The sequence below is a fragment of the Natator depressus genome, chromosome 7 (genome assembly GCF_965152275.1).
Source record: "Natator depressus isolate rNatDep1 chromosome 7, rNatDep2.hap1, whole genome shotgun sequence".
In the NCBI taxonomy this organism is placed as follows: domain Eukaryota; kingdom Metazoa; phylum Chordata; order Testudines; family Cheloniidae; genus Natator; species Natator depressus.
In genome coordinates, this window is record NC_134240.1 from 75,546,842 (window position 1) to 75,564,493 (window position 17,652).

General features: G+C 38.3%; 1 protein-coding gene across 1 annotated transcript in view; it reads right to left on the reverse strand.

The window, feature by feature from the left end:
* Positions 1-421: 421 nt before the first annotated feature.
* CCDC6 (coiled-coil domain containing 6) overlaps positions 422-17,652 on the reverse strand; it is a 71,250-nt gene continuing 54,019 nt past the window's right edge. Inside the window, exons 5-9 of the mRNA XM_074958827.1 lie at positions 16,922-17,082; positions 13,832-13,988; positions 12,002-12,102; positions 5,630-5,754; positions 422-749 (exon numbers count right to left, since the gene is read on the reverse strand). Of these exons, the coding sequence (XP_074814928.1) occupies positions 558-749; positions 5,630-5,754; positions 12,002-12,102; positions 13,832-13,988; positions 16,922-17,082 (736 nt within the window). The 3' untranslated portion in view covers positions 422-557. The remainder of the gene's footprint in view (positions 750-5,629; positions 5,755-12,001; positions 12,103-13,831; positions 13,989-16,921; positions 17,083-17,652) is intronic.

Here is a 17,652-nt window from a genome sequence, read left to right on the forward strand (position 1 = left end):
ATTTATTAGGTGATACAATAGAGTATAGTCTAGGGCACTGATTAACGTGTCTGACTTTCACTTTTGCACTAAAAGCTGTATCTTCAGATTACTGAAATGTAGTGCTGATTTACCGTATGCTTGGTAAACACTGTTAATATTTAGGAATTTATAATATATCCCATCATGCCTGTAATTTTATGCAAATTGTCATGAAAAGAATATAAAAAGATATCCCTTTAATTTTACAAACCTAAAAGCCAGGAAAATGAAGCTTTGGAGCCAAGCAAAACGACATAATGCCGTATTACCAAAGAGAGTAGCAAATGTTCCAGCCAGAGAATGGACATACATGTAGTTCAAGTAAACACTGATGGAAAATTTTGTTAAGTTAGTGTTGTAGACCCACAACACTGGCTGCATTTTTAGACAAATGTTTACAACACAATTAACAGTGAAGCCTATATAACCTCAGTGCAAGTAAGTCAAATCCAAATATGCCAGGTAAGCCTTTGGCGTTTAGTAAACCGCTCCATGTTATGAGTCCAACTCTGAATACAGACTGCTGAGCACATGCACTAAGGCTGAGAGGAGGGATGCACTGAATGCTGAAAAGTGGCTGACTGCGATGCTGTTGATTGGACTGTAGGCTGCACAGGTGGTGGTGGAGGTGGAGGTGGAGGCTGGACTGGGGTCTGCGTGTTTGGAGAAGGAGGAGGAGTGGGACGTTTAAATTTGTCAGGGCTGTTACTTCTTCGTGGTGAAGGCCTCTGCAGAACAAATATTGAAATCATGTTGAACATGTATACGTTTTTAAGACGCTTTTGCTGATATCAAGAAGTCCTCTCACAGACTCATCATTAACACATTGTTTAAAGGCAAAATTCAAAATACCAAATTAAATGGAAGGATCAAGTCCAAAATATTAAAAAGGATCACAATACAGCTTTAGGTAAATAGTTATCAAGACAAATTCTGAATTTGACGTAACTTTGAAATGAACTAGCATAGCACACTGGAACCATTTTTGAGATAAAAAAATGCCCACTCCTCTAAGCCAGTAGCGGAGAAATAAAACAGAAATAGAAATGTAGGACGAGAAGGTATCGCAATAGGGCATCTAGTCCAGTCCCCTGCACTGAGGCAGGACCAAGCATTATCTAGATCATCGCTATCCGATGACTGTGTAACCTGTTCTTAAAAAACCTCTGATGATGGAGATTCCCCAACATCCCTAGGTAATTTGTTTCAGTGCTTAACGACCCTGAATGGTAGAAAGTTTTTCTCAATGTCCAACCTAAGCTTCCCTTGCTGCAATTTAAGCCCATTGCTTCTTGTCCTGGCCTCAGTGGTTAAGGAGAACAACTTATCACCCTCCTCTTTATAGCAACCTTTTATGTAACTGAAGACTCTTATGTTCTCCCTCAGTCTTCTCTTCTCCAGACTAAACAAACCCAATTTTTTCTATCCTTCCTCATAGGTCACATTTTCTAGACCTTTAATCATTTTTGTTGCTCTCCTCTGGACTTTCTCCAACTTGTCCACATCTTTTCTGAAGTGTGGTTCCCAGACCTGGGAATAATTCTCCAGTTGAGGCCTGAGTGCTGAATTACTTGCTTACAACACTTTTGCTAATACATCCCAGAACGATGTTCGCTTTTTTTGCAACAGCGTTACACTGTTGGCCCATGTTTAGCTTGTGATCCACTAAAAACCCCTGATCCTTGTCTGCACTATTCCTGCCTAAGCAAGCTTTTCTCATATTGTATTTGTGCAATTGATTATTCCTTCCTAAGTGCAGTCCTGAAAACACTTAATGGCAAATAGGTACCTAGAAAGAAGAATAGAGGAAGCTCAGATACAATAACTATCTATGCTTGACCACAACATAGCAGCAGGTGCTAATAAGCACGACTTAACATTATCAGCATGTGGAGTTAAAAAGTGATAGTGCATACCTAAACTGGCATAGGAAAATTCCAAATGACTGTAAAAAGATTGTATCTGAAAATGAAGTCATATGGAAGCACAAATCAAGCTGTTCTTTATGAGGCAAGCATTATAAAAATGGTGAGTACATCCCTTTGGGCTCTGCAAATAAACAGTGGCTAACAGAACTGTCTCCAAAGAAACTGCAGATTTGTAATAGTCTTCAGCATGCCCTTTCTCAAGTACAGTAAGATGTGAACATTCTTCAAAGCAAGAAGATCTGACACCCATTTTGATATTTTTTCAGAGTAGAGGAAGCAAGATTGTAAAATTAGCAATATAAAAACGTAAGAAAAACCAAAATATCTTCAAAACTGCAGCAGCTATGAAGCAAATAGCAACAGTAACAACTGTATATTAAGTCAGATCCTTAATAACTCCAAAATGCCCCTCCCCCTGACATAACCAAGCAAGAAAAAATAGCCACCCTTTGGGAAAGAAACCAGGAAACAATTCTACAACAGATATACAGCTTAGCAACTTGATTGTTTATTAAGAAGGTTGCTTTTCCAACTGAAGTGCCTTTTAGGTAGGCATAAAATTCTCCAAATTAGAATTTGGCCAGGACACCTACTTTGCAGTATAAATGTAAACAACAAATTTGACTAACACTATGAGAAAAAGGCCATGGGACTTCTGAAAACTAATTGGTCTGGGCTTCTGCTTGTAAAGCACCTCTAGCATGAGTGAACCTCTAATACCAAGGTGGAACCTGGGTTCAGTAGACGCTAAAGGCAGAGAGCCATGTGCCTATTAATCAACACCATTTCCTGCAGCATCCAGCTTTTTGTCTTGGAAGTCTTCCCTCCAAGTACTGCCACAGCTTGATCCTGATTAGCTTATGGTATAAAGATAATAGTAATAAACATTTAATACCTTTTTTAAAATCAGTCTCTCTCAAAGTGGGTAGACATTATTAGTCCCCATTTTTTCAGAGGCACAAAGAAGTTATGCAACTAGCTCAGAGTCAGCTGCAGAGCTAGGAACAGAACCCAAGTTGTCTCCTACTCTGGTACCCTATCCATTGGACCTCCACCTATGAGGTCAGAGCTACATGTGGTATGGTTGTAGGCCTTAACGATTGTGGAAATTAATATTAACAGTTAACCTACGAAAGTCCACATTTTAGCATATTCTAGTGTAATTATACTCCAGATAGATTTCTGTCATAAGAAGTTTTTTTTAGAAAAGGTTTGACAAATCTACTGCTATATTTGTGCCTTTCTATAAAAATCTACTGAAACAAGGTTTTGTATCAGAGGACACTGGCATAAAGAAACACTTTGCAGAAGATAGTTTGCATACTGATGTACTTATTCAGAATATACTGAATAGCACTTCCTGTTTGATACATCAGCCATAAGCTATCTTGCCAAAAGTGCTAATGTTTCAGTTTTGTTTGCTTTATAAACTCAATGAGTATTTGGGCTGTCAAGCGACTAAAAAAATTAATTCTGATTAATCGCACGATTAAAAAAATCATGATTAAATCACACTGTTAAACAATAACAGAATACCATTTATTTAAATATTTTTGGATGTTTTCTACATTTTCAAATATACTGATTTCAAATACAACACAGAATACAGAGTGTACAGTACTCACTTAATATTTATTTTTGATTATAAGTATTTACATTGTAAAAAACAAAAATAGTATTTTTCAATTCACCTAATACAAGTACTGTAGTGCAGTCTGTATCATGAAAGTTGAACTTACAAATGTAGAATTATGTACAAAAAATAACTACGTTGAAAAATAAAACAATGTACAATTTTAGATCCTGCAAGTCTACTCAGTCCTACTTCTTGTTTAGCCAATTGCTCAGACAAACAAGTTTGTTTATATTTGCAGAAGATAATGCTACCCGCTTCTTGTTTACAATGTCACCTGAAAGCGAGAACAGGCCTTCGCATGGCACTTTTCTAGCCAGCATTGCAAGGTATTTATGTGCCATATGTGCTAAAGATTCACGTCCCTTCACGCTTCAACCACCATTCCAGAAGACCTGTGTCCATGCTGATGACGGGCTCTGCTCAATAACCATCCAAAGCAGTGCAGACCGACGCATGTTCATTTTCATTATTCGAGTCAGATGCCACCAGCAGATGGTTCATTTTCTTTTTTGGTGGTTCGGGTTCTGTAGTTTCCGCAGTTTCCGCATCGGAGTGTTGCTCTTTTAAGGCTTCTGAAAGCAAGCTCCACACCTGGTCCCTCTCAGATTTTGGAAAGCACTTCAGATTCTTAAACCTTGGGTTAAGTGCTGTAGCTATCTTCTGAAATCTCACCTTGGTACCTTCTTTGCGTTTTGTGAAATCTGCAGTGAAAGCGTTCTTAAAATGAACAACATGTGCTGGGTCATCATCCAAGACTGTTATAACAGAAAATATGTGGCAGAATGTGGGTAAAAACAGAGCAGGGGACATACAATTCTCCCCTCAAGACGTTCAGTCATAAATTTAATTAACGCTTATTTTTTCAATGAGCGTCATCAGCATGGAAGCATGTCCTCTGGAATGGTGGCAGAAGCATGAATGGGCATACGAATGTTTAGCATATCTGGTACGTAAATACCTTGCAGTGCCGGCTATAAAAGTGCCATAAAAATGCCTGTTCTCACTTTCTGGTGACATTGTAAATAAGAAGAGGGCAGCATGTAAATGTAAACAAACTTGTCTGTCTGAGCGATTGGCTAAACAAGAAGTAGGACTGAGTGGATTTGCAGGATCTAAAATTGTACATTGTTTTATATTTGAATGCAGTTATGTACCCAAAACAAAAACAAACAAAAAAAATCTACATTTGTAAGTTGCACTTTCATGACAAAGAGACTGCACTACAGTACTTGTATGAGGAACTGAAAAATACTATTTATTTTGTTCATCATTTTTACAGTGCAAATATTTGTAAGCAAAAATAATACACTTTGATTTCAATATATATGAAAATATAGAAAAACACTCAAAATATTTAATAAATTTTAATTGGTATTCTATTTAACAGTGGAATTAAAACTGAGATTAATTTTTTTATCACGATTAATTTTTTTTTAGTTAATCACATGAGTTAACTGCGATTAATCAACAGCCCTAGAAAAAACTTGATTGAGTTAAGTACATTAAACTCAATAGAAATAAAAAATGATTCCAGGTGAAAGATGTTGTGTAATATCCTAACAAATGTTTAATATATTGCTATTCTCACTGGAAAACAAAAAAGTAAATAATAATTAGCTGCCTGTTACAGTGACACGGTGGTAGCATTGTGTGTCATCTTGAAGAAAACCTGAGCTTGGAGCAACCTCAGATGACTCATCCGTCAGATGTGGTGGAGACTAGGAGAAAAATGAAAGTAACGTATTTACTTCCTGCGACACGGGGGGTAGGTTAGAACATCACGTCTCACACCTTGCCTGCAGATCCATAGGGTGAAACCTATTACTGTCTTTAAGGGGACAACATGTTTCACTCTCTTGCAGAAAGAAAAGATTTTCTACTAAGAATCAATTTCTCAATGTAGAGAGGTAATCAGGACTGAAGAAGGCAACAGACATCTTAGAGCAAGGAAACAAAATCAAACGTTTGCATTTTTAAAAATGGGCTAAAGACAAATAACTAACATTTTAATTCAAAAGAAAATTTACTAGTTTTTAATACTCACTGTAATTCCATGGGACGGTCCCATATGTTGCACATGAAGGCCTGGGGAGTTGTAATAAGACATTCCGGCTCTAGTCAGTGAAGTTGGCGGTGTAAAACCAACTGTGTGACTTGCATATGATAGACCTAATATTATTAAAGCAAGAGAGACATTAACATTCCTACTGCAAATAATAGTAAGTACAAAGTTTATTTTAAAACAAAGACAAGGTTAAGAAACTGATAATTGTACATTTAAGACAGTACAAAGTTTATTTTAAAACAAAGACAAGGTTAAGAAACTGATAATTGTACATTTAAGACAGGAACCCAGAAAAAATATCCACTGCTTTGAAAAAAGAAGGTCATTACTTTTAATATTTTTCCTAAGGGTTTGTCTAGATTAGGAAAATATGCTGTGTTTGAAAACATATTAAGTAACATGCCTTAAAACATGACTTTTTACCTAGTGCAGATGGGGTAAGTCATGTTAAAGTGACTACCTTATGGTTGACTGACTGCTAATGTACTTTTAAACAGGACTTGCCATGCATACGCTAGGTGTCAGTTAAAATACGTTGGTTAACAAATTTCCCAAAGGTCTTGTTTTCTGAGTTTAAATAAACCCCAAGAAATTTAAATAAATGTTACTTCTAGCTAAATATTAGGTGTCTGATTTTCAAAAGTGCTTTGTACCTAGACTAACTGAATTAATGGGAACTGCAGTTGCTCAGTGCTTCTGAGGTTCAGACCTTAAACCTTATGAAAAACGCACTTCTCAAAACAGAGATCTCCTAAAATCTTTAACTCTCCCTATTGCTTCCAGACAGACATATCTGTTGGATATGCAACAACTGTTCTCAACTGTTTGGTATTAGAAGCCAACCACTTTAAAAAAAAAAACAGGCATCTGACAAAAACTTCTAACTGTCCATTACATTTGTATAACAGCATGAAGAATCCACTCCAACTGAAACAATTAAGTCTGTTTGAATTTAACAGGCTCCACATGTTTTTGCCACTATTAACAGAATCCAGCACTACTGAGTATTATAGACCAGCATCTGGTTTATCCTTAGCTGACTATGTTTACTTTTGTACTAGTGTTTGATAAGAAAATTTGAAGAAAAAAAAAAATCAAGCTTCAGGTAACCAGTAGAGCTGCACAGGGAAACCAGCATTATAATTACCTTGGATGTCTTAACTAAGAGCAATTCTGATCTCTTGCCAGTTGCACATCAGTGGCAACTCCTATAACTTCAGCAGAATTATTCCTGATTAGATTAGTTTAAGTGATTTATGAGTAAGAGTTGATATTTCCTGCTTAATATTCCATTTACTGATCTGACAGAATAAATAATTTGCACCTAACTTTTTTTTTTTTAAAGTATTATCATAGAATATTAGGGTTGGAAGAGACCTCAGGAGGTCACCTAGTCCAATCCCCTGCTCAAAGCAGGACCAACACTAACTAAATCATCCCAGCCAAAGCTTTGTCAAGCCGGGCCTTAAGAACCTCTAAGGATGGAGATTCTACCACCTCCCAAGGTAACCCATTCCAGTGCTTCACCACCCTTCTAGTGAAATAGTTTCCTAATATCCAACCTAGACCTCCCCCACTGTAACTTGAGACCATTGCTTCTTGTTCTGTCATCTGCCACCACTGAGAATAGCCTAGCTCCATCCTCTTTGAAACCCCCCTTCAGGTAGTTGAAAGCTGCTATCAAATCCCCCGTCACTCTTCTCTTCTGCAGACTAAATAACCCCAGTTCCCTCAGCCTCTCCTCATAAATTACGTGCCCCAGCCCCCTAATCATTTTTGTTGCCCTCCACTGGACTCTCTCCAATTTGTCCACATCCCTTCTGTAGTGTGGGGACCAAAACTGGACGCAATACTCCAGGTGTGGCCTCACCAGTGCCGAATAGAAGGGAATAATCACTTCCCTCAATCTGCTGGCAATGCTCCTACTAATACAGCCCATTATGCCGTTGGCCTTCTTGGCAACGAGGGCACACTGCTGACTCATATCCAGCTTCTCGTCCACTGTAATCCCCAGGTTCTTTTCTGCAGAACTGCTGCTCAGCCAGTTGGTCCCCAGCCTGTAGCAGTGCATGGGATTCTTCCTTCCTAAGTGCAGGATTCTGCACTGGTCCTTGTTGAACCTCATCAGATTTCTTTTGGCCCAATCCTCTAATTTGTGTAGGTCACTCTGGACCCTATCCTACCCTCCAGCGTATCTACTTCCCCCCCAGTTTAGTGTCATCTGAGAACTTGCTGAGGGTGCAATTAAGCCCATCATCCAGATCATTAATAAAGATGTTGAACAAAACCAGCCCCAGGACCAACTCTTGGGGTACTCTGCCTGATACCAGCTGCCAACTAAAAATCGAGCAGTTGATTACTACCCGTTGAGCCCGACAATCTATCCAGCTTTCTATCCCCCTTATAGTCCATTCATCCAATCCATACCTTTTTAACTTGCTGGCAAGAACACTGTCGGAGACCGTATCAAAAGCTTTGCTAAAGTCAAGATATATCACATCCACCACTTTCCCCATATCCACAGAGCCAGTTATCTCATCATAGAAGGCAATCAGGTTGGTTAGGCATGACTTGGCCTCGGTGAATCCATGTTGACTGTTCCCGATCATCTTCCTCTCCAAGTGCTTCAAAATGGATTCCTTGAGGACCTGCTCCATGATTTTGCTGGGGACTGAAGTGAGGCTGACCGATCTGTAGGTCCCCAGGTTCTCTTTCTTCCCTTTTTAAAATATGAGCACTATATTGGCCTTTTTCCAATTGTCTGGGACCTCCCCTGATCGCCACGAATTTTCAAAGATAATGACTGCAATCACATCAGCAAACTCCCTCAGCACCCTTGGATGCATTAGATCTGGACCCATGGACTTGTGCATGTCCAGCTTTTCTAAATAGTCCTTAACCTGTTCTTTGATCACTCACCTCCTCCCCATACTGATTTGCCCACTGCAGCAGTCTGGGAGCTGATCTTGTCTGTGAAGACTGAGGCAAAAAAAGCACTGAGTACTTCAGCTTTTTCCACATCATCTGTCACTATGTTGCCTCCCCCATTCAGTAAGGGTCCCACACTTTCCCTGACCACCTTCTTGTTGCTAAAGATACCTGTAGAAACCCTTCTTGTTACCCTTCACATCCCTTGCTAGCTGCAACTCCAATCGTGCCTTGGCCTTTTTGATTACACCCCTGCATGCTCTAGCAATATTTTTATACTCCTCCCCAGTCATCTGTCCAAATTTCCACTTCTTGTAAGCTTCCTTTTTGAGTTTAAACTCACCGAAGATTTCACTGTTAAGCCAAGCTGGTCGCCTGCCATATTTGCTATTCTTTCTGCACTTCAGGATGGTTTCTTCCTGCGCCCTTAACAAGGCTTCTTTAAAACACAGCCAGCTCTCCTGGACTCTTTGCCCACTCGTATTAGCTTCCCAGGGGATCCTGCCCATCAGTTCCCTAAGGGAGTCTAAGTCTGCTTTTCTAAAGTCCAGGGTCTGTATTTTGCTACTCTCCTTTCTTCCTTTTGTGAGGATCCTGAACTCAACCATCTCATGGTCACTGCTGCCTAGGTTGCCACCCACTTCTACTTCTTGTTGAGTACTAGCACAGTTCAGCTTCATTCTAAAATCAGTCTCCCTGGGTGACATTTCAGGCTGTATGTCCAAGAAGTGAAGTGAGGGGCAAAGCTGGCTTTAAACCACCTTTGTGTCCTCTTGATTTTGGACTGCTTTGGGGACCAAATTTAAATTGCAGTGCTGTGTCCCGCAGCCCTGACACACCTCAACTTACAAAGAGATTCTCAGAAGTCAGTCTGTGGCTACTTCCTCTGGTCCTGCACCAGAGAAATTCTCTCTCAGCTGGAGCTGGAGATTTTAAAGCTTCTGTACACCATTCTGGCCCCATTACCCAACATAAAAGAGAAGGAGTGAGAATCTCACTCATTAAGTGTGATGGATTAAGGTGCAAATCCATGAATTTATGGCATTAGATAGTTTCAAACTACTTTTCCACAAATTCAATTACATCATTTTCTAAAGGAATCACTCCAAGACATACAGATGTTTTATATGACCAGATATCTTTGGAGTTGGATACATTTGGTTTTGTGTCTTATTACAGTGCCTGTGACATGAAGTTCTCTCCACTGTTTGCTTCATCTCCCATTATATTATATTTCATACACCCTGAGTTGATTATGTCAGATTCCCCACCTCGTTAGTCCATTTAAAAATATGCTGCATATATTTTTCAGGTTTGAAGCTTTACAGTATTTTGGAATATTAGTTTAATTTACAAGATGGGAAGGACAGTAGGATAAGTGAATCATCAAAATGACAGTCTGGAGTATTTCTACATAAAACATACTTTATTAAACCAGGTAGCTCCACTGGAACTAAACACCAGTTAAAGGATTTTAGTTTTGTTTTATAGTTAACTTTACCATTGTGTTGCAACATTCCCTGCTGCTGGGACACTCAAGGTCCCTTCGATAGGGGCAGTTAATAGATTTATCAGTAGTATCACAGTTCTGATGTGGGAATGTTGCACCAGGAAAGCAAATCTGCACCACCACTCTGAGTTTAGGTGAAGGAATAGTCAGAGATCTACTGCTTCTGAGAGAGTCTATGACAAGTCTGTCAGGTGCAGCGAGTGCTGCTATAGCCAATATGACTATGGTAGAGCAGTGGAGCTGAGCTATGGGAGCAAGGGGGTTTTGCTGCCAGGCTAGGATAGGTCTTCCGAACAGCACCAAAAGGCACAGGTCAGAATAAGGAAAGTTCTGGTATGAGTAGCCTGGCCACTACCATTCCCTGGTGGCAGTAGCACCAGCATCCTCACCCACCAGCAGTCCCTGGGTAGGAGCAACACGTGACCGTGTCATGCGCAAGAAACATGTCTGAGGCCGAGTGTTACACATAATAAAGTTCTTTGCTCCCACCCCCCAAACTCAGCCCCTACAGAAGATTGTAACTACATTCCACAATGAAAGACGATAGATTATCATGAACATGTATGAACGCACGAAGCTGGTTGTTCCAACATAATTATGCTTCTGTAATTCATTTTCAGAATCATAATATATATCAAGTTATACACCAAGAAGTGAAACACCTACCATTTTCCTGGTAATGTGTTTAAAACCACTGAGATGCAAGAAACCTGGACCATTAAGAATCAGAAAACAAGCCCAAAATCACATTGCATATTTCTAACTTGGTATCATGTCATTTGAATAAAGTTAGCTTTAATGTTTACTTATAATTTCACCAGTATGGAACAGAAGCGTTTGGAAACATTTTTAAAAAGTGGCATTAAACCCCAGAATTTAGACAAGTCCTATGTATTCTAGTAGACCTACATATTAATGTGTTTGTGTCCCATTTCACACTAATGCCCCATTGTAGACCAAATTCCTCTTACCCTAGTCACATTAATGGTCCCACTGAGCTCCATGGGTCAACTTGAGACTAGGCCATGCAGAATTTGTCTCATTATATACTAAAGAATTCTTGATCAACATGAAATAGCCATAACTTGCACCTTTCAATGCACCTTTCAGGACCCCTCATGCCCAAATATAAATGCTTTAAACAGAATATAAAATTAAGAGTAAATAATTATTAGTTTTTGGGTTAAAATGTAAGAATCAAAGTATCTAAATTCAGTGGCAATTCATCCACTATCCTCTGAAATTAGAGGAGAGGGTCTCAGCCAGAACAATATACAACTCAGAACATTTTTAATTAGCTTTTTTTGGTTATAATTCTTGAATATCAGTATTAGAAAGATTAGAAATCCTAATTTGTTATACCAATTGTTTTGACTGGCAGAGATCTGTACATGTACATTCCTAATCAACTCTTATACTATTCTATTAAAAGAGAAATGGAAAGAGATCTCATTTAGGGGAGAGCCAAACTTATTCAATATGTTCTAGATTAGTGAATCCCTCAAAGATGTTCTTGTTCAGAGTGCATTAGTAGCCTTATTAGTATAACCCCATAACTCCAGGAAGATACTGAAACTGCACAACCCGTAAGAGAATGTGTGTACTCACACTTTTAGAAAAATACAACTTCCGATGCTAACCACTGAATAATTGACCTTTAATGGACAATTACGGTGTAGTCTGGACATTCTAAAAAACATGCTGCATTATACCAAAATTTGTTCTAATCAAAATATGTAAAAATATTCAAGTACTTGAAAAAGTTTTAAGGCAAAATTACTCTTTCATTTGATTTACTTTTTTCCAGGTAAGCTTTAATAGGCTATTTAAGCAAATATAATACTATGGCACATTTTTACGTGATGCATACAAAAGTTCACCAGAAACTGGTTTATATAGGATTATATATTTACCAGGTGATATAGGTCTGCTAGAACTTGGTGAAGGTGTATATGGGATTGGACTGGACACAGTGCGAGGTCTTAATCCTTGTGCAGACATCTCATTAAAATATCTAACAGAACAAGGTAAAGAACAATTAGATTAATTTTTTCAAACCCCGATACGTTTTAAATGATTCTCCACAGCATTAATCTCACATTCTAAAATATACATATCAAGTTAGCGTAGAACCAGCCACTTTTGAATAGTTCGGCGGTGCCTGGGTTAACATTAACCTTTCACTTCTGAAGACTTGAGTTCAAATACTGGCTTAATTTTCAACTGAAATTGGCCTCATCCAAGTCAGGGACCTTGTCTTGTCTATGCATCATCATCAGTGGTGCAATAAAGTGTTTTAGAGGAGAATGTAAATTTAGTCAACATTTTTGCATGTACCCTTTTCAGATTTTTGTTACTATGAGTACTAAAATTAGTGAGCACTTAATTAAGCAAAAGTTTAACTTTGAAATATTATATGCTTTTTGGCCAAACAATGGACAAAGAACTGCTAATCTAAATTTGGATTTTGACCAACTAGAAGTGCTACAGTATTTAATCTTTTCCATATAAAAATCACATCTAAGCTGAAATGGTATGCCACTTTTTTATTTAAACTGAGATATTAACCCATAAAACAGGGATAATGGAAAAGTAGATGCAAACAATTGCAGACATTACTGAAGTGTATGTTTAATTTAGGTTGTCTTTTAGAAAAAGCTAATTGAATCACAACGGTGATACACTTCGTGCTACTGCTAGATGTTACTTGCTGAATCTGCCAGGAAAAAAAAAAAATGCAAATATTGCCTTTAATCTTCTAATCTAGTCTTTGAAACAAAATATCTAATGTTTTGTTTTATTATAAGTTATGTGAAAGCTCAGGTTAGTTATTTTTAATACCAGAATATACAAACTCCCTAGGAAGAACTTCTTTCAGGATTAGTAGAATTCCAATTTATAAATGACCCTATTTCAGGTGCCCTCATACAGCTAGTATAATGTGAAACAGTGCAATAAAACTATATCAATACTGGCATAAGGTAGAGCCCAGGAAGAAACCGAAGTATTAGCCTTTGAAGGAAAGATGTTTTAGGACAAGCTTTAAGGTTCTGCCACGACATTATGATGCAAGACTGCAGTAAGAGATCAACTGTTTCTATTTAAGACACAAAAACCGGCCACCTGTAATGTCCATGCAAGTCATGCAACTTTTTTTTTTAATAGGAAAACACCCCCAGGATCTTGTAATTCCGGTACTATGCCCAGTACAGCAAGAACATCTCGATTAAGAGTTCTCAGGGTGCCTAATCCCACTTTTGGTATCTAATGTTGCATATATGGTCCTCTTGGGATTGGAAGAACACTAGAACTTGCAACATTATACATCTTACAAATTACAGTTTGCATAGGTTAAGGGTGCTGTAGGCTGCTCGACTCAGGAAAACCCTTCATTTGTGAATTTATGTCCAGAACAAAGTTACCATGTAATTAGTCTGTCTCTCAAGTTTACATATTTATATTATTTAAATCTATATGCATATGTTGGTTGTAAAAGCTCTCCCCAATCTTCAAGTATAACTATTCTCTGGCTCACGGTAAACCTAAACCAGCCCTGCAAGAATTAAATCACACTCCTAAAAAGGATATGCTTAGAATATATTCTTTTGAAATTCTTTGCATTATTGTAGATGAGCTCACTTTCAGAGTTGATAGGTAGAAATATCAATATAAGAGGCTGGGTGTTGTTATTTTAGTATTTATACATACAGAGGACACAGATCTTAATGTTTGAGACCACAAACCTTTCGTCATCCATTTCTAAGCTGGATTCACTTTCTGACAGTTGTCTGCATAGAGCTTCCCTTCGCTCCATCTCCCTCTGCAGTTTTCTTTGGAGCCTTAAATTCTCTTCTCTCATATGACGTTCCTCCTCTAAATATTGTGCCATCTTCTCTGAATCTGAAATTCCAAATTTGATAGCTCTTGATTAAACTCAGTTTAATGTATATGCAAGTATTTTGAATGTAACTTTCTTTACCCAAACATTTCAAATGTTGCAAGAGAGGATGGCTCAGGCAATTGTTAATTCAATAGTCTTTCATCTCTAAATCACTAGTTCAAAGTCTGTTTTAAAGTTGGTAGTGATCAAAATTAGTTACTAACTGATGGCTATTTGGTGAACTATGAAATTAAGCTTGCTTGGTCCTTTTACCCCCCACCCCTTTTTTTTCCTCTCAACTGAACAGATTTGAAAAATACTGAAAGCTGAAAAATATCATTAACCAAATCAGACCTGTAGGAAGAAACATGAACAGAGATTTGCCTCACTGTAAAATCGAAATTTCATATTTATACGGACTTACATTCTACAAATGGAAGGATCTAAAATTTCAGAGCAAGGCTTATTTTCTTTTCAAATATTTTATCAATTTTTAAGATTTACTATATTCATTTTAATGTTTAATTTAAAATTAGGATATTCAAAATTTGTAGAATACAGTGTACACTGATCAATCAAATATAATGACAGAAATAGGTGTAAAGGGTTTCCTTCTCTAAAAACCACTGCAAATTACTACTCCCCACGATGATTTTCCTTAGAATTATAGAACAGGTGGAAGACAAAGATCAGTACACAGCCATACTCTGGAGAAAACAAACATTTAAACAACTTTTATTAAACTGCTGTTTCATGACTATTCCCCAGCATGCCTTCAATTAGAGAGATTTAATCCTGGAGATTAACCAGCAGGATGTCCGTCAATATTAAACGTCACCTAGTGAGTTAGTCTTTACTTCAAATAGCTGCATTTAAGTAAGTGGGCATTTAAGTTTGTGTTTTTAAACTAAGTCAGCTAATGTTAGTTAAGTGTGCTAGCATCGCTGATTATCTTCAATGATTGAATAAAAATGATCAAAGCTAAGTGTAAGATAGACTATAAAATATTTTGGGATGCTCTATTTTAGTAAAAAGGAACATATGACGAAGACTTCCACTTTGTGGGTATGATACATCATATTTTGAATTGCCCTTTAATTTTAAGAGGTGACCAGGTTTACGGTGCACATCTTGATTCTGAAAATATCTGGATTTTTTGGCATTCATAATGATTACTTATGTTTAAGGCTCCTGAGCAGCTCGGGCAGCTCCTGGGCCAGGCATACCGGTTGCTACTTGTGCAGTCTCGGGCCTCCCCACTCCCCAGCAGCAGGAGTTTGGGTGTAGGGGCCTCACGGCTGGGGATTAGGGTATGGGATGGTGTTTACCGGGGGGGCACTCCCCGGGAGGATGACAGGAACTCCCCTCCCTCAGCTCCTAGCTCCACGTGCTGCCTCCACCCACGGGCACTGCCCCCGCAGCTCCCATTGGCCGCAGTTCCCAACTCCATGAGGAGGAGCTTCAAACAATAGGCTCCCTCTTAATCCTGGGTCTAAAGCTCCTGCAAATTGAGCACTTGTCTGTCTGATGACCTTCTCCCAGGCACTAAAGATAAGCAGTGTGCGGATCGCCTCTGGGGACAGGTTTCCCACACCTCTTGCATGACTTAAACCCCTGTGACTGAGGCATCCACTGGTGTCTGGGGAAAACTAGAGGGGGGCGGGACCCCGCAAAGCGAGCTTAGCTTACTATGAAACTACAAACTACTGTAACTACAACTCTATGAAGCTATTTACAAGTAAGAAAAGGGAACCACTAGGTAGGCATTTGCGAATGCAAGAGACTGAGCTGCTCCAACGACTGTCACTGGCAGTCAGAAGGAACTGAGCAAGCGGCGGATCGGCAGGGACCTATATACACAGCCATGAAGGCACCACTCCAGGGGGCTCCACAGCCAACCCAACAGGTACCGCTAGGGAAAAAACCTTCTGACGATCATGCACACGATGTGCGCACACCTGTCGGAATGGACATGAGCAATCACTCGAATAAGAACGTAGGTGTTTTTGAAAATTTTACTGTAAATCAAAGATACAATAAGGAAAGAAACAGCAAAATAATGAAGAGTGCTTCAAGTTTAATTTAATCACCCTAGCATTTGCACATGAAGTATTCAGTATTAAAGGCCTTGTTTTCACTGTGAAGTTCTGTAAGTGAAGGCTATATTGGAGAGTTTGGCAAGACTAACACTCCTTATCTTCTTTATGTGGCATGCACGACTAATATCACAAACCTGTACACAAAGCCTCTGTCCAAGAGCACTCATCTGTCTGTAAAGAAGGCCATTATCTCTGCAAAACGTTATTGCTCCAAAAACTGGGTAGCAATACTCCAGTTAGTCTGCCAAGACTAGCATACGGTGGGAGGGAGATGACTGTCAATCCAATTACCAAAAGAAATTATATACCAACTGAGAGACTGTGCGCCTTACTCTAGCTACTAGAGTCAACATCTTACACAAAGTTGTTAGCACTGATGAATTTAAAAATGAGAACTTCGTAAGATTTATAATGGAGGGACAAAGTTAAAATGTTGTATTCTGTAGACCACAGGAAGGTACAGGTAACACCTTTCCCTTCAGAGCTTATGCTCCAGCATGGTGTTGGAGCAGCTGTGTTGCTGGAATTCCTATCTTTCAAATGAAATGCAAAGTAGAGGACTGACTATTCGTAGTACAAGATCAAACAACATTTTTCACAACAGTAAAGGATTTAATCACAATGGCCTAGTCAAACTTCAATCTGAATATTAAGTTTTGTCATCTACCTTTAAATTTTAAATGGATGAGAACAGAAAGTGAAGAGTATCTTCTCTGCTCTCAAGGTTGGTGCAGTTCAAACAGCTAATAAATTTCAGCACCAACTAAATTAAAAATATGTAGAAATTCCTTTAGGTTCACTTCAGTAAATTGTTAGCTACAGACTCCATTTATAGCCAAAGAAAGTTTACTTACGTTGTAACTGTGCAGCTCTTAGTTGTTTCTTTAACCTCTCTACTTCATTCTTTAAAAATCTGATATGTCGCATCATATTTTCTGGGGAATCTATTTCCATTGATATGTCTCGGGGTGATGGTGGAGCAGAGACTGGCTGGTCTAACTTCTCCTGCAAAATTCTGTATTAAAAATAATCTCGATATTAATTGTATTTCTGAAAGATAAGATGCATATACTTAGAAATAGTAACATTGTAATAGGTGTACCCACTTGCTCCAATTATGTTTTAATAGTATGCTTAAGTTTTATTAATGAATGTAAAGTTTATTTTGTCAAATGCCACCTGTTCGCTCTTTTGAAATTTAAGTGTTCAGATGCTGGTACTGTCAAAGTGTTTCTAATAGTAAATGCATACTATTTTGAAAATGAATAGTTTTTGTACACCTCAGTGAAACAGCTTCATGAAAGCCTCAACTATACCCACTGTATACCCAAATTTCAAGAAGTATTTCATTTAAGTAACCGTCAAAATAGAGAGAGTTAAAAGGGAAACTGAATTTACAGGGGCAGAAACAAGATATAAAACATTTATAGCCTTGTTCCATTATTAATTTTATGTACTACACATTTAACTACTTTGGATTTATATTAATCCCCTCCTAATTCTCTTAAGTAACTTCTCAGCAAATTCAAGGCCAACTCTTGTGGTACATTTATATTTGTGCTATTTGATAAAGAACTCTTTCCTC